This window comes from Hipposideros armiger, unplaced genomic scaffold, assembly GCF_001890085.2.
Source record: "Hipposideros armiger isolate ML-2016 unplaced genomic scaffold, ASM189008v1 scaffold_7, whole genome shotgun sequence".
Classification (NCBI taxonomy): domain Eukaryota; kingdom Metazoa; phylum Chordata; class Mammalia; order Chiroptera; family Hipposideridae; genus Hipposideros; species Hipposideros armiger.
Window position 1 is genome coordinate 172,513 of NW_017731357.1, and position 26,119 is coordinate 198,631.

Below are 26,119 nucleotides of genomic sequence, written 5' to 3' on the forward strand. Positions count from 1 at the left end.
AAATGCCTACTTGCACCAACATTCCAGATCCCCAGACCTGGCTCTACAGATCTTTTGAGTAGCACCTATCAACTTCCAACATACAATTTACCATTTGTTGTCTACCCTGGGTCTCACCCTAGAGTATAACCCCCTACCCCCACCCAGGACAGGGATCTTTTTGATCCATTGTGGTTTCTAATGCCTAGGATAGTGCCCGGCACACAGTTAAGTATTCAACAAATGTTTGTTGAATGAATGACAAATAGTTCTAGGCAGACATGAGGAGACAACCATGTCCCATCTGTCCTTTGTGCCTGCTGGGTGCAGGGGACTCAATGCAGCCACCCAATCCCTGCCCAGAGCCCTGGTCTCCTGTCTTGCTGGTGGTATAAGGGTAGACAAACACAACAGAGAAGTAAAATGGCATGTATTGGGGAAATAAGATGCAAGCAGGATTTACGGGTTCTTGATGAAGGGTGTCAGGTGTGAATAAAGTAGCAAGGGGATCCAGGAGCTGTGGTGGTAAAGCAAGGAACAGAAGTATCTGGAGAATCAGGAGCTGTAAATGGGTAAGACCCAGTGAACTAAGTGTCTGAAGAATACCCAAGGGGCTGGGATAGTGAAAGAAAGGGGGCAGAGGAATTAAGTTTGTGTGCAAGTCTCAGCTGCTGCAACGGTGGAAACAGTGGACAGAGGTGTGGAGTGTTTGGAGTACTCTCCAGTAGCAATAATGGAAAAAAACCACTTGACTTACACAGCTAGCATCACCACTAACTAGATGCCAGAAGTGAAGCACCTCAGTCCAGCGTCCTGGTGGTGAATAAAAAGGAACTGTGAAAGGATGAGGTCACCCAAGGGAAAGAAAATGTCATGTGGGAGGAGGGACATGATGTCTGGGGTCTGAAGCTAGCCCAGGAGGCAGTGGATGTGGGGACAGGCTGTGATGGGTGTCAGGCCAGGTTCAGGGATAGTTGTGCTATGCCCAATACCCAGATTTGAGTGAAGGGATGAGTCTAAGTGACTGGGTGACAGACAAATGTATAAGTGGCATCTGCAGGCACCAGGTGGCCAGATTGGTGCTTTCAACTGTCTGGAGTGCTCAGCCAAGACTAAAGATGCAACATACAGTCCTGTTTGGGCCTGAGGTGAGGCTCCCACTGCCTGCTCTAACCAATCAACAACCCACAGCCCCCATCCATAGCTGCCTCTCTTCTCCAAGGTAGGAGGCCTTAAGACAGGCAGACCAGGCCCTGGGGGGCAAGATGGAGCGGGAAAGGGGCTTTTTCTCTACAGGTGTTCTCAGCTAAATATTTTCATAAAAACAGTGAAGTACACACAGGTACTGGCATTCCTCAGTCCAGCAGAGCTCTTTAGGCCTCCCTGTAGCAGGAAGTTGAACTACAGGCATTACAGGCATTTTTGGCACTGGGAATCATGATGGTAGAGACATGGCCAGGGTCTCAGTGCTCTGAGCCAGGTTGAACGGTATCTGCCCCAAGGACATAAGCCACGTTGACCCAACATAAGTATGGCAGGGAATAAGGAGATGGAAAAGCAATTGGAATCCCGCTCAAATAAATTGGACCCAGGTAGCTGCTCTCTATGGCCTCAATGGTGCCTCTACTTCTTCCTAAGCAGGGAGGACAGGAGGAAGGTGGTAATTCCCACATTTTCTCTGCCCAGGAAACTGGCAGCTGAAGTGGGGCTGAGCCCTTTGGGTTGAACCAGACAGCTCCAGGAAGCCCCTTCCTTCGCTGGAACCAGCAGGGCATGCCACATCTGGGTTAATAATTCTTTATTAGGGTTCAGGTTCCGAATAGGGTAGGAAGCAGTGGCAAGAGGGGTTCAAGTAGGGGGATGAGGAGGGAACACCAGGCTTGGCTAGCTGGGCCACTGGTGCAGGTCAAATGGGAGCCCTGGGCTGGAAGGGGTCTCGAGAGGCGGGGCGGGGACCAGTCTACGTGAAAGGATGGGGCTCAGCGGATGGTGTATCGGACGTAGGGGACCTCAATGTCCTCGCCGCTCTCGTCGTTGCAGCACAGCTCAAGCACCAGCGCCCGCACATGGCGGCCCAGCTTTCGCTTCGACACACGGCTTACGATCTCTGTCATCCTGGGGGCGGGGGGAGCAGAGGGTCAGGGAGGTGAAGGCCAGTGAAGAGGAGTGGGATAGCTGCAAGCTGAGGCTCCCCGTCACCCAACTCACGGCTGATCCAATCGTTCCTTTAGCTTGGCGGCTGGCATGAAGAAGGAGTAGAGCATGGACACGCCCTGGGACAGCATGGTGATCTCCAATTTATGCTCTGTCTGGAGGAGGGCGAGGGGATGGCAATGTCATGGGGGTGGACAGGCCAGTCTACCCGCACACCCCAGCCCCAGGTGGGGTGAGAGCAAGGAAGGGGCCTCACCTTGAAGTAGTCAAGGAACTGTTTGAGGGTCATCTCCTCACCGTTAGGTTGCAGCCCCCGTACCTCAAAGCGATCCCACAACGTCCACTCTTGGTTATAGTACTGTGGGACAAGGAGTAGGCCAGTGGGATGGGGGCCGCCAGAGGGTCCAGCCCCATCACTCTACCACTTCCACTCATGCAGAGACATGCTAAGCAAGATCACAAGCCTCTCTGACTATCCCACATTTGAAATCCCAAACCCACCCTTTGCCACCTGGTACTCTCAAGTCTTCCTTATCCTATTCTTTTTTCAGGGTTCCAAAATCACTTATTGTATCATTTAATCTATCTATCTCATGAATATAATGTAGCACCTGTAAGAGTGCCTGGCACAGTGGGTGCTCAATAAATATTTGAGTAAATTAATAAATGAAGCAAGTAGAAGAACTTAGCATAGTAAGAACCTAATAAATGTTGGTTGCTATTATTGTGCAGTTAATCATCTTCTAGGGCAACAATTCAACTATTGCATCTTTTCTGAGGGCTTCCATAGGCAGAATCATACCAGTGCTTGGCACATAGTAGGTACTCAGAACAGAAACCCTCACCTGGTGAAAGCCTACTAGAGCCAGCTCTACAAACACCCCACCCACAAGCCTACCTCTCCTGATGCAAGCCCTCACCTGGTGACGGGGTGCAGCAAGGGGTTCAGAGAAGCCGAAGAAGGGCAGGGCCAAGTTGAGGAAACCATTCTTGTAGGAGTCAAGCTGTTGGTGCCCCTGCACCACCTTGTAGAGCTCCAGACACACAAGGCCAACCACAGCTGCTGTGGTCGTGGCAATGGCTGGGATGATCTTCCCTGCAATCAGCTTGCTCTGGGAGACAGGAGAAATCAAAGAAGATTGTATTTAAGGGGGAAAAGTCTACAGCAGGGTTGCAATATGGGGAACTCAATCAAGCCTGCGAGGGAGTGGAACGTCAGGTCTAGATTCCCCTCACCTTGTGCCGGTCTGCAGGGGGAATGTCATAGTTCTCTGCCCGGAGGTTGGATGCAGCCACAATGAAATCCATATGGAAGTTGCGGTCATCATCCTTTAATGAATGGGGAGGCAGAGGGAGGGTGGGGAGATAATAAGAGGATCAGAGAAGGAAGAGAATTCCTGGTCTCTAGGGACACTGCCATTACCTGCAGGGCTCTCTCAGATCACAAAGGCATGGCTGGGAACATCTATTCGTTCAGGGCCACATGGTAGGCCCATCATCAAATCCCCACAAAGGCCTGGGGCTGCCTCCAGATCCCCAGAAATCTGTTCTGTCCAGCCCATCTGTGCTTAACCCATGCCCCTGCCTGCCCAGGGTTCCACCCAGCACCTTCTCAAAGTCGATGGGGTACATCTTGAACCCAGAGAGCTTTTCTGGACTAGGCAGCGTGGCCTTGAGCTCCTCTAGACGGCTGTCATCTGCAGGAAGAAAGGATACCATGAGCTTTTTAGATCCCAGGCCAGGGTCTGAGGTGGAAACGGGAGCCAGGGGTGGGGCAAAACGAGTTCAGGTAGATCAAGGACTTGAAAAGGAAAGCTATCTTGGGAGGAGGAGGGGCAAGGAGAGAGAGCTAGACAGGCCAATGGAGCACAAACCTGAAGACAGGAAGAGGGGGTTATCAAGAGTTATGTCTAGAGACACGATGGAACCAAAATGATGAGAAAGTAGAGATGGAGAGATCCAGGGAGAGCTGGAGATCTTGGGGAGAATGATGTAGAGACAGGTGGGGAAACATGGAGGATACAGGGGAAGGGCTGATGAAAAAGATATGTGAAGGAGAAGTTGGGGGAAATATGCAGATGTGGATACAGAGGAAAGATATGGAGGGGGAGAGAAAAGACATGAAAAGGGGAGAATGGGGACATACAAGAAGGTTAGACAGGTGGGAAATTTTATAATGTATTATATAAACATTAACACATTATATACATTTTACATACATCTTACATACACTATATATACATATGAGATGACGGGAGAAATATATAGATAAAAGAAACAAAGGGAGAAGTGAAGGAAAGATGGGAAGAAATACACAAAGAGGAACATGAGGGGGTAGATATTTAGGAAGATGGGAGATGACAAGGGAGGTGGGAGAAGACATATGGAGAGGAAGAGGGGAGATGAAAGGGAAATGCAGGGGGAGTTACATAGCTACAGATGCATTCATTATCTATGGCGGGAGAGAGATGGAAGGGAAGTGGATAAACGCATAGACCGGGGGGTCCCATGAGCCAAATTCAGCCTGCCACCTTTTATGAACAGAATTTTATGGGAACACAGCTATATTTGTTCATTTACTGTTGTGTATTGCTACTTTTGTGCCTCAACTGCAGAGGTAATAGCTGCAGATAACACATGGCCTACAAAGCCTAGGAGTTATTACTTGGCCCTTTACCCAGATGTACAGCATGAACTGGGAGAAAAAGATGAAGAAAGATGGGGGAACTGGGGAGAAGATATGGAGAGGGAGATAGGGAGGGGGCTTTGAGAGGGAGAAGAAGAAATCTATATGGAGGGCATACTAGAGTGAAGCAGCATGTGAAGGAAACATGGGGTTCTGGGAAGATGGAGGCGGATATAAAGGGAGGGAGACCATTGGTGGAGATCATACAGCCCCAGATAGACAGATCAAGAAGAAACAAAAGTTTTTCTTTTAAGGCAGATACACAGAGCAAGAGAAACAAACAGCTAGTTCTACTGAGGGCTAGAGAGTGGGAGTGAGGGAGAGAACCAACAGTCTGAATTTCAGAGGAAGAGAGACTCAAAGGAAGGTGTGGGGAAGCTTCAGGCCTGAGGTCGCAGAGCAGAGCCAGGGGCAGAGGACTGTTAGGGAGGCTGAGCTGAGCAGGGGACAAGTGAGGTTGTGACTCGTGGCTGACTGGCCTAACACCCTCACCAACAGAGGCATTGGCGCTCTGCAGCTCCTGGTCAGAGACGTGGATCTTGACACCAGACTTGGGGGTGAACTCGGGGACCTGGACAGCCTGTAGGAGTGCGGCCACAGCAGCTCGGTCCTGAGACCCTGTCAGCCCATAGGTCTGAGCAAACAGGTTAGCGGCAGCCATCACGTAGTCCAGATGCAGGGGCTGGGAGAAGGCAGGACCCAGAAGGGGGAGCACATCAGTCCTTGTCTGGGGAGTCTTGGCCTCCCACCCACTGAGCCACCCACCCACTGACCGACCCTAGGAGACACCAAGGAGGAAACTTACATTATTGACATCAAAGGTGAGTGGGTGTGGACAGCGTTTGGGCCCAGACCAGAATGGAGCTCCTGAGCTTGTGAGCTAAAGGAGTGGAGAGATTTTTGAGGAGCAGGACCTGAGAGTGGAGGTCTCTCTAACAAGCCTAACTCCTCACCTTGGCCCCGGATGGGCCCTGACTCACTATGGTTGGGCACACACAGCAGGCTGGAGTCAATCATGAAAGACCCAGATTGTAGGGTCCTGTAGATGGAAGTTCTGATGCCAGGCTGAAGCAGGGACCTCACTGAGAAAACTACCACCAATTCCTGGGCAATCGCTTTGTGCAAGACAAACAGCCGTTCAACACTTATGGATTGCCAGGCACTGTATGAATGTGATATTAGTAAGTATCAATAAAGCCTCACAAAAATCCCCGCGAAGTAGCTATATTATCATCTCTACTTCACTGATGAGGAAACTGAGGTGCAAAGAGAAGTCATGTGAGTTGCCCAAGTACAAATGGAGCTGGGATTTAAACCCACACCGATTCCTACGCTCTTAACTCCCACAATTTCTCCCCCACAATCCCTATCGCTTGGGATTTATGACTCAGCCCATAGCACAAGTAAGGGAAATGGTCTCTTGCTAGAAGGAAAGGGGACAGGAAGAATAAGTCAGGTTTAATCATTCTTCTGAGATCCCCTGCCTCAGGGCACCCGCCGCGGGGGGGGGGGGGGGGGGACGGGACGGGACGGGACACCTGGTGACCGGAAGGAACCCACAGCAGGTTTCTGTTTCGGTTCTGCCAAATGGACCCGGAAAGTAGGTGTTACCTGGTCAGGAGGAAAGTTGTGCAGCAGCTGCCGGATGTTGTTCGAGTACTGGGTGTGCCAGTGGTGGCAGGCCCAGGTGACACAGTCGGCCCAGGTCTGTGGCCGCTGCAGCACCAGGCTGCGCTGCACTGCCTCCAGCACCTCCAGGGGTTGAGTGCCTGCCAACCGAAGGGTCCGCTCCACAAACTTGGGGTCTCTATCAGGAATTGGAAGTTTCAAAGGGTCAGGATTACACAGTGATCCCAGGAATGGGCTCCAGGGCAACCCCACAGTCTCCACAGAAAGCTAGTCCTCAACCCCAATGGTATGAGGCCCGAGCATTCACTGATTTATTTGAAGTATGCCTGGTACTAGGTGTTACAATGGTGAGGAAGGAAGACAGGATGACTTGGCTGGGAGGCAGGGGATGGGGTGAGGGGGCATTTGGTTACTTACGAAAGGTACTGGTTGACATTTTCTGCCGGTTGCTTGAAGAGACCTTCAAACTCGTCCCGAGCCCACTAAGGACAGAAAAAATGAATTACATGAGGGCGATGGCTGACAAAGTGGGTTTCCAGAGACAAGAACAAATGAATTACATGGGGGCGATGGCTGACAAAGTGGGTTTCCAGAGACATTAGAAAGACATCAGTGAATAAATCAAGTAGGAAGAACACAAATGCTCTGAGAGAAGGGAAGCCCTCCAACCACTGCTCCTAACCTTCCACACTCTCCCATCCACCCCAGCACCTCAATTTAAAAGTCAATGAACTTGATCTGGGCAGTGGTAAAACTAGTGAGTTTGCACAGGACATCCCCCACTCCCCTGACAAAGAAATATCCAGCCAAAGCTACAAGACCCTGTTATCTGGGAACACATCCTCCCTTTGCAGAAGTACACTGAAGTATTAGGGATTCAAGTATTATGATGTCCATGACATACTTTAGCACAAAGAAAAAAAACCACACAAGTCTAAGAACATGTGGCAAAACACGAACTGTGAAATCTAGGTGATGAGTGGTATTTACGTGTTCACAATACTACTTTTTATACTTCACTACACGTTGAGAAATTTCCAAAATCAAAGTTAAAAAAAAAAAAAGGAACGAACCATTTTAGAAACCTACACTGCTGGATGGGAAGTGAGGGAGGCAAGTTTCAAGAAAAGGCACATCTTGCTCTTAGGCTTGCAACAGCCGAAGGCCAGGAGCCCGGTGGCCGAGGGGAAGGGTGCCTGCCTGCTCCCTTTCCTCACTGCCCAAAGCTTATCACCTGCAGGGTGTGCTCGATGGCGTTAGGGAAGTTCTTCAGTGTGCAGATGGGGATGGACTTCTCAGGCGGGTCCTGGCTTGAGCTGTAAGACTCTGTCAGGAAGGGGATCACCACCTGCACATTGCCCTTGGTACCCAGTGTGCCCGATTCCAGCAGCGGCTTACGGTAATATACGCAGCGGCGGTCCATGTACATGCCTTGGGGTGGGGGGAAGGATGTCAGGAAAGGACAGAAGACAGGCACTGGAGAGGGGGAGGGAGAATGTGCACGCGCCCTTGACCTCCTCCAAACTCACGGGCATCCACGTTGTCCAGGGCATTGGCCACACCATCCAGGTTTTGGAAGAAATCGTCATCATAGATGCGTTCCGTTTCAGGGCCCACACGGTTCTGGTGGCTTGTCACCCGGATGTGCGGATTCATCTGGTGCACAGCTGCAGCAGCGGTGTCAGACTTTAATTTCTAGAGGGGGCGAGGGTGGGGATGGGGAAACAGAGCTTAGTTATTTGTGCATTCAGCCAACCAGCCTCAGGAAGCTCCCTGGCTTAGCAGGAGACAGTCTGTGACAGTGCCACATGGATAGGGCTGTAACAGATGTAGCAGGAGCTCAGTGGAAAGGGAAGCAGTGGCCAGACACTGACTGGAGACAATAGGCCAGCCATGTGGTCTTCTGCCTACCCAACATCTATTGTTCTTTCAGGTAACAACACCCAGGGTTGGGGACATTCCCCCAAACAAAACAGGACCTTAGCACACAGACAAGCAGGATCCTCTCAAAACCTCGAGTCAGGTCCTGTCCCTCCTCTGCTCAGAACCGTCACCTGGCTCTTACCTCCACTGAAGGTAAAACGTGGCCCCATTAACTCTAGCTCATCTCTTACCACTCTCTCACCTCTGGATCGTGGCCTGGAGTTACTGTTCCCCAGAAGAGGGGGCTCTACTCCCTCATCCCCTCCAAGTCTGCAGACCCTTCCTCAACCAGTGATCAAACGTGCAAACCCATGTCCTGGACCTACCCAACTTCCCTTATCTTATTTTTGCATAGCACTTATCATGGACATTAACTATAAACGACACTGTTCCTTATAGAAGGCTTCCCAGCTAGATTCCTGTATAACCCAGCTTCCATCCTGCAGAGAAAAGTGAACCTACCAGGCATAAAGCATTCCCCATGCAAAGGCCTGCTTGCAAGGCTGTCCCTTGGCTAGTATCTGGGAACTTGGATTTCGGGAGTATTCTCACCATCCCTTCCTTACCTGATAAGGGTGGCTCTCTCTGCCTAGACTGCTTATGCAAACAATGTGGTTTGTGCTGAATACCTGCTTTCCTTCTGGGAATCTGGAATTTGGGTAGGTGCCCAGCAGAGAGTGCCTATGTGACCAGCCCACAGTAAAAAACCTGGGTGCTGAGTCTCTAACAAGCTTCCCTGGTTGGCAACATTTCACATATGTCGCTGCAACTGGCTACTGGGGGAATTAAGCTTGTCCTCTGTGACTGCACTGAGAGAGGAGTCTTAGAAACTTGTGCCTGGTCTCCCCCAGACTTCACCCTGCATGCCTTTTCCCTTTGCTGATGTTGCTCTGCATTCTTTGACGGAAAAAAAATCACAGCTGTGAATATGACTGACTATATGCTGAGTCCTGTGAGTCTTCCTATTGAATCACTGAACTTGGGGGTGGTTTGGGTGACCCCGACGCACTATCCCAACAGCACTGACAAGAGGTCAAGGAAAAAAAATGAGATGAAAAATGGTAGATTCAGTGGAAGGGTACTCAATCAGTGTTTGTTGAATGAGTGACAGAGATACTGAGGGAAAAGAGATGGAGAGAAAAAGGTGGAAAGGCCTCCTTTCCAGAAAGAATGGATCAAAAGACAGGAGGAAAGTGAGATGACAAAGCACCCTCCACCATACCCCCCTCACTCACGGTGACATCCCAGGGCCGGAACAGAAACTGTCGGTTGAGATTCGACTTCTCAATGGTGTCCATGTCTGTGATGACAATTTCTCCGCCCTCCCCACAGCCCAGCCCAATCATGGCGAAGTTCTTGAGCAGCTCACAGCCAATGGCACCTGCACCCACCTAGGAAACAGCCAAGAAGAGACAGAGGCTAGTCAGGGTAAGGCAGATTAGCATCATCCCTTACTCCCCCCTGAAGACAGCAAAAGCCAGGAAGAGGATCTAGTGCCACATCCTTAAGTCCCAGGGCTATAAGAAATAACCAACCAGTCATCTGAGGGAGGTGGCACAGAGGGGAGAAACAGAAGGATGCACCAGGCTTTCCCTCAAGATAAAGAAAATAGCAAAGACATGCAACAGCGATACAAGAACCAAAAGATCCTCCCTTAGGAGGCAGGAGACCCCAGAAGAGGTGGCCAGAGGCCAGGTGTCCAAGGGGATCACTCACCAGGAAGTACTTCTGCTTGCCCAGCTTCTCTTGCAGGTCTGTGCCAAATACAGCCACCTGCCCATCATAACGGTTCTGGCGCTGGGGAATGTTAAGAAAGGAGGGTCAGAAGGGTCTTGCCAAAAATGCCCCCAATGACACCTTCCCCATGGACCCCACTACCATACCGGGAGGCACTTATCCTCTGTGAGGGCCTGTTTATCCTCAGGGAGACACTCCAGAGCATCAAAGTATAGCCACTGCATGATGGGCATAAACTTTCCGGAGCAAGCCTAGAGATTGGGAAGGAGAGAACTGGTCAGTGGTTAATGGGGGCCTGACATAGATGAACAGCCAGTGATAGAGCCAGGGAGGTGCCTAGCCCACCTCCTACCCTGCCCTTCTCCACCCATGCTGACCTTCATGACCTCCTGGGCAGCCAGGCCTCCAATAAAGGCATTTATGGGTGCCAGATCCCCAGCAGCTACATATGCCAGATTCCGGATGAGGTCCTCATCCAGGCTGTCCTGCTGCATTGTTGGCCGGGATCGATTCACAGCCTGGGCTAAGGTCACCAGCTCTGTTGCATCTTCCTGATGGGGCAGAAAGAACCAAGGGCACACCTGTTAGGCCACTGTGGGGAGGGGGAGGGGAGGTGGACAGGTAGAGAGGCATGGTGGGCCTTCAGTGCCATGGTCATCTGCCCTGGCTGGCTTGCCCACCTACCTCATTGCGGGGCCGAGGGGGGTGGCCGTGCTGAGCACAGAACTGGTGCAGGGCCTGGAAGCCAATATGCAGCTGAGCAGGGCGGGAGAACTTGGCGAAATCTGTCATCACAAAGTTGGGCTCTGCCAGTGAGGCCAGCAAGGATTTCTGTGTGTGTGTGGCGGGGGGCACGCATCAGAACCATAAGAAAGAAATGGAGAAGCTAAAAATGCCCAGAACCACCCCCACAGCCCACAACCCCCATACTCACAAAGCTGATCTTCTTAGGTACTTTGACCTGACTGACGATGCCCCCACGGATATAGTCGGAGAAGTGGGAGGTGTCACAGATGCTAAAAGTGTAAGGACCTAGGAAAAACAGGGGAGCTGTCAGGATACCCATCCTTCCCCATAAAACTCACAACACTCACAAGGTAAGAAAAACTCCATGCCCGGCCCAGCTCAGACATCAGGAGCCATCTCCTCTCCATCCCAGGTGCCACTTGGATGTCAGAAACCATCCCCTTCTGCCCCCGACCCAGCCCCAAGCCGTTGAAACCCTGTGTCCCTGGCCCCAAGTCTACACTGAAAGACATTCCCTGCTCCCTGTCCAAATCAGCTCAGACACGAGTGGATCCACTATTTGTTCTGTTCAAACACCAGACCTTTCCCCCTCAGCACAGATACCAGGGACCTATTCTCCTAGGAATAGCTCAGACATGAGATAGCACCTCTCCCCCATGCCCACCAGCTCTGGTTAGACCCCTGGGGACTTTGTCCCTGGTTCATCTCAGACACCCAAGGTGTCTCCCCCCTTGCTCAGAGCCCAGGGACACACCTCCCATCTCCCAATTCCCCCACAGCCCTAGCTCACCGAGGACTTTGATTTCCATGGGCTGACTTCCATTGAGTTCAACCATGCCCTGTACTTCTGAAAAGGAGACAAAGTCGCCATTCTCAAACCCGTGTCGGGCCTCATCCAGGCAGGTAACCACACCAGGGTTGTCCTGGTTAAAGAAAGAGTGAGTCTCAGAGGCAAGCTCAGGGTACCAAGAGCAGACAGGAAGGTCTGCTGCTGCCCATCTGCCTGCCAGGACCCCTGAGGCTGGTCTCCTCACCTTGGTGACCATAGAAACCATAGCACTCAGCGGCTGCTCCCCATTGGAATCAGTGAGGATCATTTCCTCTCCAAAGTCACAGAAGAGTTGCCTGTAGAGGGGGCAAGAGGGCTGATGTCTGAGTCCCATGCATGCGGGAACCCCATGTGTCCCTCAAGATGCAGCGAATACTTGCTGAGCAAATTCAGCCCATCCCTGCTGGGAATCAGACGGCGCTCATGCCATATGGAGAGGTGAACACACAGAATCCAAAACCCGGGTGGCTGAGGGCAGTGAGAGCTTGGGGGTCTTGGCCTGGGCCCGGCAGGGGTTGGGGGGAAAAGGGAGGCGATACTCACCCAAATAGACCCCGTGTGTCTGCCACCACCAGCTTGATGCCACGGCTGTGACAGAACTCACCCACCCGTAGCTGGTCCTCCAGGGGGGTGTTGGTAAGGACCACCACCTGTGGAGAATGGAGGAGGCTCAGAGTGAGGATAATGGAGGAAGGCTGGTGTGAGAGTTCAGGGAGTCCTGAGGACTTTGCTGGTTCAGCTCTTTCACAGTAGATACTTTTTCACAGTAGATACTTTTTCACAGTAGATACTTTTTCACAGTAGATACAAAGTATCTACTGTGTATTAGTTTCAGAGCCGGTGAAACTCAGTCAAGAGAAACTGAATCCCTAGGAATCTCTAGACCCTAGACCATGGCAGGCAAGGTAAAGAGGCAGCTAGGAGGACAGAGTCTGGAGAACATCTGACTCATTCATTTGCCAACACCCGCTGCAGCCTGCCCGCAACCCTGCCATGCCCTGTGAGACACAGAAGAGGTAAAACCGTTCCCAGCCAAAGTCTGAGCTCACTCCTACCACACCCACTTGCTCCCAGTTCTCAAGACGACGCTTGCTCAGCCACAACCCTTGGGACTTTGCTCTCTGCCTGAATGCCCACCCCTCCCCACCAGGGTGAACTCCTAGCCCTACCTCGGGTTTTGGCGGCAATGCCCTGGCTGCTGGGACACACCAGGGCAGAATCTCAGCTCCCACAGCTACTCTTTCCAGCCCAGAATTTTTATGTAACAAACAACCAGATGGCCCTTTATCATGTGCCAGCTGCTATTCTAAGTGCTTATCCCTCACAAAAATTCTATGAAGTCGGTATTACTACCACCCCCAAGTCTACAAAACAGGAAAGAGTAAGGCACAGAAGGTTAAGTAACCTGCCTGAGGTCACCGTAGAAGCAGAAACTCACGCCAAGGCAATCTGGCTCCAGTCTGTGCTGCTACCCCTATGCTGTATTGTCTGTCTGCTCACATCTCCCCGCCCTGGAAAGGCAGGTCCAGGATCTAAATCCTACCCGCAACCCCTACCTGCACCCTCAACATGAAACCTGGCACGTGGGCCAGCACATTCAATACTGAACAAATAAACACACCAGAGATGGGCTCTGAGAGAATTGGGCAGGAGGCTGGGCTGTGCCCAAGGTACCTGGAAGCCACTAAGGAAGTCCTCAACGAGGGGCCCAGTGTAGGCGCTGACAGGCACATAGCTGTTGAGCTCAGCAAGGCGAGGCTGGGAGACCTCAGCCCGATTTTTACCGATGTCCTCCTCCCGCAGGTAGAACTGCAAAGGGGAGTAGGGGACAAAGTGAAGTGGCTACAGAGCTCGGGAAGGCTGGTGCCTCGGCAGGGGAGAAGGGGGCCAGAAAGAGGTACCTGGGAGGAGAGGTCAGCCCACTGGGCAGTGCCCTGGTCATGTAGGGTGACAGCCTTGACCCCACCAAGGATGATGTTTTTGGCGATCTCCACGCCCAGGCCCCGCAGGCCTGATACCAGTACGCTGGATGTCTGGAGCCGCTTCATTGCTTCATGGCCCAACACGTACCTGCCAGGTTAGGGGGCATGCTGGGTCAGGGCCTGGCCTTCCTGACCACATCCTCTCAGAGCCCGTCTCCCACCTCTTGGCCCGACTCTGGCCCCACTTACAGCTGCCGGGAGTAAAGGCCCTCATCTATGTCTGCTTCACTGCCGTTCTTCGCCATTCCCTGGAGGTGGAGGGGAGACATGCATGAGAAGGGCATGGACAAACCGACAGTGTTATAAGATATTCCCACCCACCGCCCTGCCTGCCAGTCTCCAGGAAGACACTCACGTTGGTTGGCACTGAGGGCACTTCGGACAACACAGAGTGGGCAGGGGAACAGTTAGAACCCGGCTTTGGATCAGGCCCGGACACGCGACGTTTCTTGGACAGCGGCGAGCTGGACATCTGGAGGGGAAAAAGGAGGGTCAGAGGTGAGCTTGAGGCACGTGGGTGTTTCTCTTGGTTAGTGGCGACTATGGGGGAAGGGAAGACTTAAGGGCTAGTATCCCCATTTTACAGAAGAGGAGACAGGTACAGAGAGGTGAGGTGACTTGCCCAAGGTCACAGAGCTGTCAGAGCTAAGATCTGAACCCAGGTGGTCTGGCTTGCAATCCATGCTGCTGACCACTAGGCCATTCGCCTTTCTCCCCAGCCCAGCATTATGAGGGAGAGACGCCAATCCTGTAGGGTGAAAGGAGTGACAAGAAGAATGTACTTGTGGGGAAGTCAGAGGAGGGATAGAGATTCAGGTCAGCCTGCCACTCCTTAACAGATCTCATTAACCCCTATGGGCTCAGTTCCCTCAGCTGTAAAATCGGGGCGATAACACCACTTACCTACCCCGTGGAGTTGCTGAAGTGATGAGATAGAGCACAGACCATAGAGCCTGGCACAGAGCAGGTGAGCAATAACGAGCAGCCCTTCTCCTCTCCCTTAACCCCTGCGGCAAGGGTGCGGGAGGGGAAACGCAGCTTGGACATCCATCAGAGTGGCATGATGGCAGAGAACCCAGTCCCCAGAGGGGATCAGGGAGGAGTTTTACAAAGCCCAGCCCCCATCCCCTCCCTCCCACCCCAGGTCTGGGAGGGGAAAACACCCAGGCCAATAAGAGGTGGCAGGGAGAGAGCACACACACACTCCTTCCAAGCTCATCTGCATGTGGAGTCCCTTAAGCAGGTTAACAACAATAAGTGAGTGTTTATTAGGAGTCCTCCCTGGGCCAGACATCATACTAAGCACTTCATGAGACTTGCCTCACTTTGTCCTCAGGGCAACCCCATGGGGTTGGGACTACTATCAATAACATCCCCCACCTCACAGTGGAGGAAAAAAATTCACTCAGGGACGTGTGGTGACTTGACCAGGTTCCCACAAACAGAGAGGGATGAGCCGGGCCCAGACCAGGATCTGCTGAGCCTGAAGCCCAGGCTGCCTCCCGGTATGATGAGGTGTCATCCCCTCAATGCAAGGCAAGGTTGAGCTCAGCATCCTTGTCAGGCAAGTTGGAAAACCTGAGCGCATGAGGGCAATTTAACTCGCCGAGGGTCACACACTAGGTCCCAGAGACCGAATACGGCCTGCCGTGGAAGTGAAATCTGGGGGTGGGGATAAGGGTGACTGGAACCAGATGCTGGAGACGAAAGGGCCGAGTCATTTCCCTTTGCTTCCAATGCTCCTTTAGGCCTCTTGTTGTACACCGAACCCAATCACACCAAGTATCTAAGATTCCATCTTGGCACCTGTCACACTTTAGCACTAAGCACGATGACAGGAGCACCCTGCCATCTAGCAAGGGTGTACTGCCTGTCAGTCACAGAGTAGTGGACTTTGTTTAATCCCAACAATGTCCACCACGACCAAATAACCTTATGGCCACATCATAAATAAGAAAACAAAGGCCCAGGGAACTCCAGTCACTTGCCCAGAGTCACGCAGCTGGTGAGGGACTGTTTACCAAATGCCTCCTGGGAGAATAGCAGAGTCAGGACCCAGCTCAGGGGGCAGCACAAAGGGCTACGGGATGAGGGGTGAAAGTGGAGGACCCAGGAGGCAGGAGGCTGGTTAGGGCTGGAGACAGCCAGCTGAATTACTAGCAATGCTAAGAACCAACCTAGGTAGGAAGAGACTTGGTGAATTAGGGAGACAAAGGCAAATCATATTTTTCCATTTATTGGCGCTCTGACCTGGGTAGGGATCTCATTTCCTCTTAGCCCTATTTTCTCCAAAGGCAGAGACAAATGGAACTATCCCCAAGGGGCAGCTAGGAAGATTAAAAAAAAATCAAGGTCTGAGATTACAACTCAGCAATCTGAGGACGCGAGTAAGCTCCTGCCTGGGCCTCCATTCCGTATCTCCTTGCCTTGTCACTGGTTTGCTTGTTTGGGACACAGCATCTCCCCACTCCCTAAATCAGAGATGATCCAGGGCCAGAGAGATCTTTAATATCTGTATCTCTTACCTCTGGACCTCTAGTGCTGGCAGCAAGGGTCTAAGCAGGTGTTGAGATTTTTTGAGAGTGAATTTCAATTGCAGAGGTTTGGAACAGGCCAGTCTCACGGCAAACAGAACAGGTCTGGGGCAAAAATCCCAGAGGAGCTAAAGATCCTCCACCCCAGGCACAAAATTGATACCCATTCTCCCTCAACATATGCTCAGGCCCCAATTAGGATGCATACACTATCAACTGTTCAGCAAAGCTGAACTGGAGCTCAGAGTTTCAGAACTTGCCTTAGTTCTCCAAACTGGTGATTTTGAAGCCTAAAAATTCTCTACCACCTAAACCAGAGGTTTGAGGTAGGAGTCCTGGAGAAGGTTTGAGAGGGGTTAGGTACAGGGTCAGGTTATCAGGATGGAGAGGCTAGGGCACAGGATGCCGAGGCCTGTCAAGCCTCTTGGGAGGGATTAACTGAGAAGTCCCTGGGAACATAAAGGAGAGGAGTCAGGAGGCAGTTTGTCTGAGCCCAGGGAGGCTCAGAGGGAGGCAGGAATGGGGCTGTTAGAAGCCCTGGGGGCCGGTGGAGCAGGACAGGCAGGGTGGAGCCTGGCAAGGCTGATGAAGACTCAAATCTTTGGAAAGGAACTTCTAAGTCTTCCCAAAAGGTCTCTGGAAAAGGCTCCTTTAGGGGAGGGCAGGGAAATTACACTGGAGCCCAGCAGAGGCTGCAAGTAGGAGGGCAGTTGCTGGGCTCCATGGAAGCTGCACAGGGAATGGGTGGGGGTATTCTGTGGCCCAAGGAGGCTGCAGGAAGATGCTGGGGTCTGAGGGGAGGGGTGTTTTCCATCAGGAGGATTCTAGGGCCCTGGGGGCAGATACTGGTGGCAGAGATACATCTTTGCCAAAAAAGAAAACAGGGACTTGCAGGGGGAGAGGTGTCTTTGACATTGATGCTAGCGTCCCTCCCAGGGTAGAGTTGAGGAGAGATTTCTACTGGAGCACAAAGGCCTTGTGTTGAGCTCATTGATACAGACCAGGGACTGCAGCTTCGCTGAGGGAGTGGCAAGGGGACGCTGAGCCCAGATAGTTCTGGCCCTAAGAAGTTCAGCAAGCAGATACTGGCTAGGTCCCCAAGTGGGGTTGGGTTTCTCTGACCAATTATGTGGGAGCCTATGGAGGTGCAGAGAGTAGAGGCTGAGAAGGAGGTTTTCTGCTCTGATGGAGGACCATTGGGCCTGATGGGGGAAGGAACATCTGACAATGATGCTGGGGTCCTACCAAGCTAAAAACAGAAGCTGATGGCCTGTGACTGAAGATGCTGTGGACCTTGAAAGGCTAAGGGATCTGAGAGAAGTTGGAACCCTGGTTAGCTTTTAAAGGCAGAGGTTGAATGAAGGGTGGGTTTTGAGAGGTGAATCTATGAGGTGGAGGGGGCTAGGAGCCAACAGGGTCTGCAAGGGCAGATGCGGTCAGGGGGATCTCTATCTCTGATGGAGGATTGTATCCAAACAGTTCCTCTTTGGTGCCTGTTACCTGGGAGGCTATGGGGGTTAGGGGTGCCTGATGAGGGAGATATGTCTGCAAGGAGTAGTCTCTGAAGGGAATACTGGGAGCATGAAAAAGGGGGCATTCCCTTAGGGACAGTCTCTAAATGTAAATCCTGAGAGGTGCCTCTGAATAGGAGTGCTGGCCCAGAGAATTTCTGATGGAAGATGCTAAGGGCAGGGTGGGGTGGGGAGACCTGAGAGGTGGAGGAGGGGTCTCTGACATGGAGGCCAGGCCCAAATGGCCTTTCACAGGGTCTAGTCTACTTGGAACCTCTGAGGACACATTTTATATGTGTGTTGGGAGGGTCTGAAGAAAGATGCTAGATAAGACTCTCAGAACTGAAAGCCATACGAACCCTCCCTGGGGTCTGGACCCTCTTGGAAGCTGTGAGCAAATACTGAAGGTCTAGAGACATTCTGGTGAATGTCTTCAACAATATACATTGGTGGGAGGCTTTGGCCAGGACTCTTAACCCCGTAAGGCTCTACTGGTGATAGGGAGTTCTGATCTGCAATGCAAGGTTCAGGACCGGGTCAGTCCCTGACTGGGGGTACTGGGCCGGAGTCTTAAAAACAGATCATGAGGGTCTGACCCAAGGTCAGTTTTACGAGGCCGAGGGACTGGGCTGGTCCCGGATGAGAAATGTCGGCCCCGCCCCAAGACCTGCCCGCACCCCCCCCTGCCATCGAACCCCAGCTTCCGAGTTATCACGGCCCGCCCCGACATCAGCCTGGCCCAGCGCCGGCCCTGTCCCCTCCAAAGCATCCCGAAACCCGTGCCAAGGCGCTGAGAGAGGCCGTTTGTTACCAATGCCGGTTCCCCGGGTCGCGCCGCCGCCAACTCCTCTAGGAGCCGAAGCCAAGCCACCCTCCTCCTTCTCCCTGCCGCCTGGGCCGCCTAGAGTTGTCGCCGCCGCCTGGGCCGCCTTCTCCTCCCCCGGCCGTAGTGGTTGTGCTCGTCCCTGCCACCTCCTTCACCTCCGACGCCGACACAAGATGGCGGCCGCTGAGCCAGAGGCCGGAACAAAACCTCGGGCCCCACCCCCAGGAACCCGGATGCATGCAGACCACACCCAATCATGAATCATGAATGACGGTCCCTGCAGGTCTGAGACTCATTTGAAGAGGAATAGCTCCACCTGGTGGCTACTATGCCACTAACTAGGAAAACCGGTAAAACAGAGGAACGTCAATAATGAATATATTGTTGCAGCCAGGCTGCTATGGAAACCAAGAAAGGACCTCAAGCCCACACTTCCTGATCATGAATTATGTATATAGCCAGGTGGTTGGTTGACTAACACCCTGCAACCAGAAAGCCAATGTTAACACATGGAAGCCACGCCCCACTGCTCATGAATAATGAATGACGTGCAGCAGCCCGGAAGCCAAGGAGACCAAGGCTACGTCTTTTATGAATAATGCATGAGACCCTGTGGGCTAGAACAAAAGGGTCAGGTCTACCTATTGCTGCATCTAATTCCCTGTAAGCAGGGAAATAGGGCTACTACAGGAAAAACACACTGCCCGACTCATGAATAATGCATAACGATGTTGCAGCAGCTCAATCTGGAAAATCAGAGAGGTCAAGAAAGGTCCCACCCACTCATCATGAATTATACATAAGGCTGGATAGACAGCCCTGCCCAGAAAGTAGGGATTAGGGTAATCCAGCCCTGGCAACATGGCCACGCCTTCCTGTATATGAATAATAAAAGCTGATGCTGTAGAGCCACAGGGAAAACCCAGGGGAAGTGTAGCTACCTCCTCCCCACCAATGACTAACTGCACTAGAAACAGGGCTGCCTTAGTCCAACCAAATCCACTCACTACATGCCTCATTTTCCACTACTGTAAAATGGGGATAGCAATAGAACCCATCTACTTCATAAAGGCAATATATGTTATCAAAATCAAAGAATATGAATTATGGGATGAGCTCAGTGTAGTGCTGGCACAGAGCATTGTCAAATTTTAAAATATATATATTACTAGGTAATATGTAAATATATATTAATATAAAATTAATTGTAGATGAAGGTATACCCAACCACTAGAGAAGCCCCCCAACTTGGGGCATTATTTAAAAAATAATGCCTCGAAACACCCTCCGAGGACACTGGAAAACAGAATGCTAAGGCCACCAATGTCCATTAAATAGGTAGGACAGACTGCCAGGTCACCAGAGATAACCCCCAAGCACACAATAAGCACTGAATACATTTTTGTCAAATAATAACAGATCCCATTAACAGATGCGGTGTCTCCTGTGTTGTTTCCTTTCCAGGCATTGTGCCACTGATCTCAGGAATGCAGAGCAGGAAATTGGTTTCTTCTTGTCAGTCCTTCAGGTCTCAGCTCAAAAGTGACCTCCTTAGAGAGTTCTTAATCCCTCACAAAAATCATTTCCACCCACCGATGACTAGCTCTGTGACCTGGGGCCAGAAACTTCCCTTCTCTGGGCCACTGTTTCCCCATCCATAAAATAACAGTAACCTACCTTGTGATGGAGTTTAAATGAATAAATGTGTAGAAAGGGCTTAGAACAGTGCCTGGCACATAGTTATATATGACTAACAGTAGCAGTACCATTAAATTATGGGGTACAGACTCTGGAACTAGACTGGCTGGGTTTGAATGCAGGCTCAGCCACTCATTGACTGGGAGTAACTCTAGGCAAATTACTTACCCTCCCGGTGTCCCAGTTTCCTCATCTATAAAATAGGATAATAATAACCTACCTCCTAGGATTGTTGTGGGGATTAAATGGGCTAATAAAGTGCTAAATGAGTGTAAACTAATCTGATCATTTTATGCTCATGCCCACTTTTCAGGCTCACAGAAAGATTTGACAAAGATCACATGGCTGGAAAGAATCAATACGATTTGAATCTAGAGCCTTTGTTGATAATCTGAGGTGCGTGAGCTATAAAAAATGAACCGTGCACGAGGCTAAACCCTGGAGCCTATAAGGCAAAGCTAACAGTGTATCCATGCAGATAAATCCATGAAAGCTACGCCCCTCATGAATTATGAACAACGCCCCTAGAGAAGCCACTGAAAACTTGGGCTCTACTCACCTTTACGATTAATCAATGAGGTCTAGTTTGCCCGGCAAATTGTAGAACGCCCCTTCAGCACGCTGATCCGCCCCATCGTGAATAATTCACAAGACGACACTTCCAGCGGACCAGGTGCGAAAGAGGCAAAAATAGGCTGCCTTATAGCCCCACCTCCTCATGAATAATGAATAAAGCCGCGGCCAACGAAGGCCCGGCTGCACTCAGTCCCCTCGGGAAGCGCCTAGCACGCTGTGCTCCGGCGTCCCTTCCACAGCCTGGGCTGGGGGCTCCTCTCCCTAACAACTTGTGGGTCCCGACGCGTCCAGTCTCCCCGCCCCAAGTACTCAAGCGCGGGGGGACCGCATCATAGAAGCAGAGGTCACAAAGGCCACAGATACCTTCACAATGCCACGTCGGTCCAGAACGTTCCTACCGTGGCCAGGACCTCTCCTTAAATAAGCCCGCCCCAAACTCCGCCTTGGCTTCAGGAACCTCAAACTTCGCCGCTCCCCTTGGGAAGCACCCCAAATTCTGCCTCATGGACAGAGTACTCATACATGCACCCTAAGGGTCTCCCCAAACATCCCCCAAAACCCTGTCTCCAAGGGGTATATAAACCTTGTCTCCAAGGAATATTCCCTACAACAGACTCCCACATCCCACCCCGGAGTCCCCAAAAGCCACTTCCTAAGGGTCCCTCAAAAACAGCCACCCCTAAAAGCCACCCCGGGCCCAGAGCCTCTAAATATGCCCATTGGGGGATCCCCGAAACTGAGTCCCCTCCCTCAAATTCTGTCCAGGGGTTCAGGGGCACCGTGCTCCAGCTCACCCCCTGCGCCGGGCGGAAGCCTCGCCTTCCTGCTGGAGATGAGCCGAAGCCACGGGGCAACGGAAGAGCAAACCACCTCCGTCGCACAAGAAGAGCCAGAGTTTGCGCGGAGCTCGGAAGCGCGGGGACTTGGAGGGCCCCGGTTTGGGACGTACCACAAACGCTTAAAGGGGCGCCCGCCCCTGCTCCCGCGCTGTCGGCAGCCTGTGTCAGACCCAGACACCCCTACGGATTGTGGTCCTTTCCGAAAGCGCGAGGCATGCTGGGGGTGGTAGTCCGGTCTGGCCAGTGCCTGGTGCACGTGGTGGGCATCAGCGGCCAGGGTATGGGAAAACGTAACCCTGGGCTGTGGAATTCCGGGAGCGGGTCACTGGGGGTGAAAAAAGGGAGCGGAACACCGGGGTACCTCCAGATGGAAAGACACTCCCATCCTCCAGATGGGAAGGCTGAGGCTCAGATGGCCAAAGGAGTTCATACATTTGACATTTATGGAGCCCAGGCTGTGGGCCAGGTGCTAGGGATTCTTCTTGCCTTCACCGAGCTGACATTCTAGCGAGAGAGACAGACCATAAATATAACACATAAGTAAAAATTATAGTTTTGCATGTAAATATGTATTATAATAGATACCTTATATATTATAATAGATACCTTATATATATGTGTGACTATATAACAAATTATATAATCCAATGTATATATAAATACTGCATAGTTTACATAACGATAGCTAGTGTCAATAGGTAAATAATTTACATCTGTATATAATAAATGTCTTATATTTAATACATTGTGTATATTCTATATCCACATGTGAATATATAATTAAATATATATGCAAATGTGTGTTGTATATATAACTCCTAAATGCTATGAAGAAAAATAGAACAAGGTAAGCGAAAATTTGTGGGGACAGTGAGATCAAGGAAGGCCTCGCTGAGAAGGTGATGTTTGAGCAAAAGTGTTTAACACAAAATGCCTTTATCACCTTATTCCAAATTCTGAATCTCATATCCTGTCAACAACCTCCAAATCTGTTCATTTGAAAAAGATTTATTGAATGCCTACTAAGTGCCAGGCACTGGGAACACCACAGAGAACAAAGCAAGGAGTCTGCCCTTCCAATAGTCAAGAACTCTCTTCCATCAGATCTTTTCCTTATTTATCCTTTGCCTCATCTCAGAGAGACCTGCCCTGATACCCCATGGAAAGTAGTCAGGGAATGCTTCTCGGAGGTGGCATGTGAAAAGTGAGGAAGTGAACCATATGTAACATGGGGGAAAGCATTGAGGATAGAGGGGGCATCCAGTGCAAAGCCTTGAGGTTGGAAGTTCTTGGCATGTTTGAGCAACAGCACAGAAGTCTTTGTAGCTGGAGAACAGTGAGGAAGGGAGAGTGCTGCGAGATGTGGTCCTAGGCCATGTCAAGTAGGGCATTGTAAGCCAGGGTGAGATGTTTTTATTCTAAGATCCATGGGGAGCCATTAAAGGATTTTAAGCAGGAGAGTCACATTATATAAATTATATTTTAGAATAAACAACCTGGCTGCTCTGTGTGGTGAGAGAACAAACTAAGGGGAAAGGTGGAAGCAGAAAACCCAGTGTAAAGGCTACTGCAAGATTCAAAGAAATGAGAGAGGATCAGACCAAGGTGGTAAAAGTGGAAGTGGTGAAGTGGTGAAGAAGGATTGGATTTTGGATTGATTTTGAAGGTAAAGACGCCAGGATTTGCCAAGAGATCAGATACAGGGCATGAAAAATAGAGAGGAGTCTTGGCTGACCCCTAGGTTTTTAGCTTGAGCAGCTGGAAGGATGGAGTTGTCATCAGCTGACAAGGGAAATACTCTATTAGGAGCAGGTGTGGGGCAAGAGCAGGAGTTTGTTTTTAGATGTGTTACATTTGAGATGTCTGTTAGACATCCAAGGTCTGGTATGTGTCTGTTGGGTGAACAGTTGGGGACCAGGTCTGAAATTCAGGGGGTGGAAGGAGGTCTGGGCTGGAGATATGGAGACCATCAGGGGTGACAACTGAAGCCATGTGTGTGGACAAGTTCTCTGAAGAATTGATTGCCTTCAAATGGATCAGTGGGAGTAACTGAGCCAGGATTTGGACTTTCCCAAGTGAGAGGGAAAGGCATTCCAGTGGGAGGGAATAGCTTAAGTAAAAGCCTGTGGAGAAAGCAGGGGGGAAGGGTGGGGGCTGCAATACTGGTACCATTTCGCATTGCCTCCAGCAGGAAAGTGCCTTTGGATGTTTGCCAATCCTGTGTCATTATAGTTTGTGTTTTTCTTACTAGGAGTGAACTTGAACATCTTTTCATAGATTTAAAAGGTATTTGCAGTTCTTTTCTGGGAATTCATGTCCTTTATCCATTTTCTATTGGGTTGTTGTACTTAGGATTTTTAGGAACTGTTTATTAGCCTTTTTAAAAAAAATGGAGGCTTGAGGATGGGAGTGATGAGGATGGGAGTGATTCAAACAGTTGTGGTGTGTGACTTGTTCATGTTGCCAAGGTCTGGTATGTGCCAAAGCCTGTTCTAGGTATTAGGGACACAGTAGTGAACAAGGCAGACAAAAGTCCCTTCCCTTGTGGAGCTTTTTCTTCTAGTGAAGGAGACAAATAATATAGAAAAGTAAGGAAATACATAGTATGTTAGAAATTGAGAAGGTGAGAAGCATTATGGAGAAAAGTAAGACAAGGAAGGGGGCATAGGGAGTGTGGCAGTGAGGCTTTGGAATTTGAAATGGGGTAGCCAGGACAGGCCCTATTAGGGAGGTGACATCTGAACATTCAGAGGGCATGTCTCCTTCAGTCTGGAACAGTTCTTCATACTTCCCTTGACCTTCATGACCTTGACGCTTTTGAAGATTACAAGCCAAGAATTCTGTGGCATGTCCCTCAGTTTGGCTTTGTCTGATGTTTCCTCATGGTTAGATTTAGGTTCTGCAGCTTGGATGTGCTGTCTCCTCATTTCATGCTATCAGATGGCTCATGATTTTAGTACTGATAATGTTCACTTTGTTTCCTTCATTAAGATGGTGCCTGCCAGGTTTCTCTACTGCGAAGATACTATTTTTTTTCCTCTTTGGAATTAACATTTATCTCATGGGAAATACTTTGGATCTATGTAAGTATACACTGTTCCTCAATAAAGTGTAACCACTAGTTTTAGCAGCCCTCGATTTTCTAACTCCATCATCGTTCTGTAATTAGTGACATTATACTGGAAAAAAAGCTGTTTCTCTTCTCCATTTGTTTACTCTTTTATTCATTGATTTATATAAGTATGGGTTCATGGATTCTTGAACTATCAAATGCTTTTTCTGTGGTTGAGATTATTATATGTTTGTTTACTTTTGGTCTGTTAATGTAGAGAACTACATATACAAATATAGCTTTCTTTTTTTTTTTAACTTTATTGGGGAACAGTGTGTTTTTCCTTGGACCCATCAGCTCCAAGTCAAGTTGTTGTCCTTCAGTCTTAGTTGTGGAGGGCACAGCTCAGCTCCAAGTCCAGTTGCCGTTTTCAATCTAGTTGTGTGTGGGGGGAGCGGGCGCAGCCCACCATCCCATGTGGGAATCCAACTGGCAACCTTGTTGCTCAGAGCTCCTATGCTCTAACCAACTGAGCCAACCAGCCGCCCCCAGAGTATAGCTTTCTTGATGTTGACACATTTTGCATTCCTGGGATAAACTGTTTGCCCCCAGAGTATAGCTTTCTTGATGTTGACACATTTTGCATTCCTGGGATAAACTGTTTGCCCCCAGAGTATAGCTTTCTTGATGTTGACACATTTTGCATTCCTGGGATAAACTGTTTGATCAAAATGTATATTGTTGGGTTCATTTAGCTAAGATTTTAAGAATTTGTACATCTACAGGTATAAATGAAATGGGCTTGAAATATTTTTTTGTATTATCTCACCTGTTTCCGGGATCAAGATTATACTAGCCTCATAACATAGACATCTTTTGTGCTTTTTCTAATATCTAGAACTTTTGTAAGATAGCAATTAACGGTTCCCTGGAGTTTGGTAGATCACACCTACAAAAACCATCTTGGTCTTTTATGGTGACGAGAAGGGAAGCTTATTATTTCTTCATTACTTTTTGCTTTATTCAAGTAATGTTTCTTCATTACTTGGAACAGTTTTGGCATTTTATATTTTTCTAGGAATGTACTCTAGATTTTCAGATATACTTCCATTATTTTTAAAAGCTCTTGCATCTATAGTAAATTCCCTTTTAATTTTGGATTTGGTTTTTGTGTCTAAATTGATCAGTCTTGCCAGAGGTCTCTTTCCTCTTCATTTTTGTTTCAAAGATTCTGCTTTTGATTTTATTATTCTGCCTTTTCCCCTATTTTATCTATTTCTGCTTATTTCCTTCCTTCTTACTGAAGTTTGCTCTGGTGGTCTTTTTCCAACTTCTTGTATAATTTACATGAGAAAATGCTCAGATTTTTAACTATACAGCTTGTTTAATTTTTACCTAAGTGTACACCTGTGTGACC

At 50.0% G+C, this 26,119-nt stretch overlaps 1 protein-coding gene across 4 annotated transcripts; it reads right to left on the minus strand.

The window, feature by feature from the left end:
- Nucleotides 1–1,760: 1,760 nt before the first annotated feature.
- UBA1 (ubiquitin like modifier activating enzyme 1) lies at nt 1,761–21,750 on the minus strand. Of its 4 annotated transcripts, XM_019649178.1 has the most exons (27): nt 18,523–18,729; nt 14,289–14,414; nt 14,022–14,138; nt 13,856–13,914; nt 13,586–13,754; nt 13,359–13,493; nt 12,228–12,334; nt 11,890–11,980; nt 11,646–11,778; nt 11,043–11,140; nt 10,793–10,939; nt 10,486–10,659; nt 10,255–10,359; nt 10,088–10,168; nt 9,607–9,762; nt 7,978–8,143; nt 7,683–7,879; nt 6,866–6,930; nt 6,431–6,626; nt 5,625–5,699; nt 5,312–5,501; nt 3,742–3,830; nt 3,370–3,462; nt 3,054–3,245; nt 2,390–2,491; nt 2,188–2,288; nt 1,761–2,094 (listed from the first exon to the last, which is right to left on the minus strand). In XM_019649178.1, exons 3-27 carry the CDS (start codon nt 14,136–14,138, stop codon nt 1,959–1,961), a joined length of 3,174 nt encoding a protein of 1,057 aa, XP_019504723.1. In that variant the 5' UTR covers nt 14,289–14,414; nt 18,523–18,729; the 3' UTR covers nt 1,761–1,958. The 4 variants fall into 4 exon arrangements, with proteins under 4 accessions (XP_019504723.1, XP_019504741.1, XP_019504736.1 ...); XM_019649196.1 differs by lacking the exons at nt 14,289–14,414; nt 18,523–18,729 and adding an exon at nt 21,606–21,750; XM_019649191.1 differs by lacking the exons at nt 14,289–14,414; nt 18,523–18,729 and adding an exon at nt 20,795–20,893.
- Nucleotides 21,751–26,119: the final 4,369 nt, after the last annotated feature.

Excerpts from the sequence above, each read along its gene's own strand:
- UBA1 (XM_019649196.1), bottom strand. The coding sequence starts at position 14,138 with ATGTCCAGCTCGCCGCTGTCCAAGAAACGTCGCGTGTCCGGGCCTGAT. Across the intron at positions 11,981-12,227 it reads GACACACGGGGTCTATTTGG|GCAACTCTTCTGTGACTTTG; the intron begins GTGAGTATCGCC and ends CCCCCTCTACAG. Across the intron at positions 7,880-7,977 it reads CCTGGACAACGTGGATGCCC|GCATGTACATGGACCGCCGC; the intron begins GTGAGTTTGGAG and ends CCCCACCCCAAG.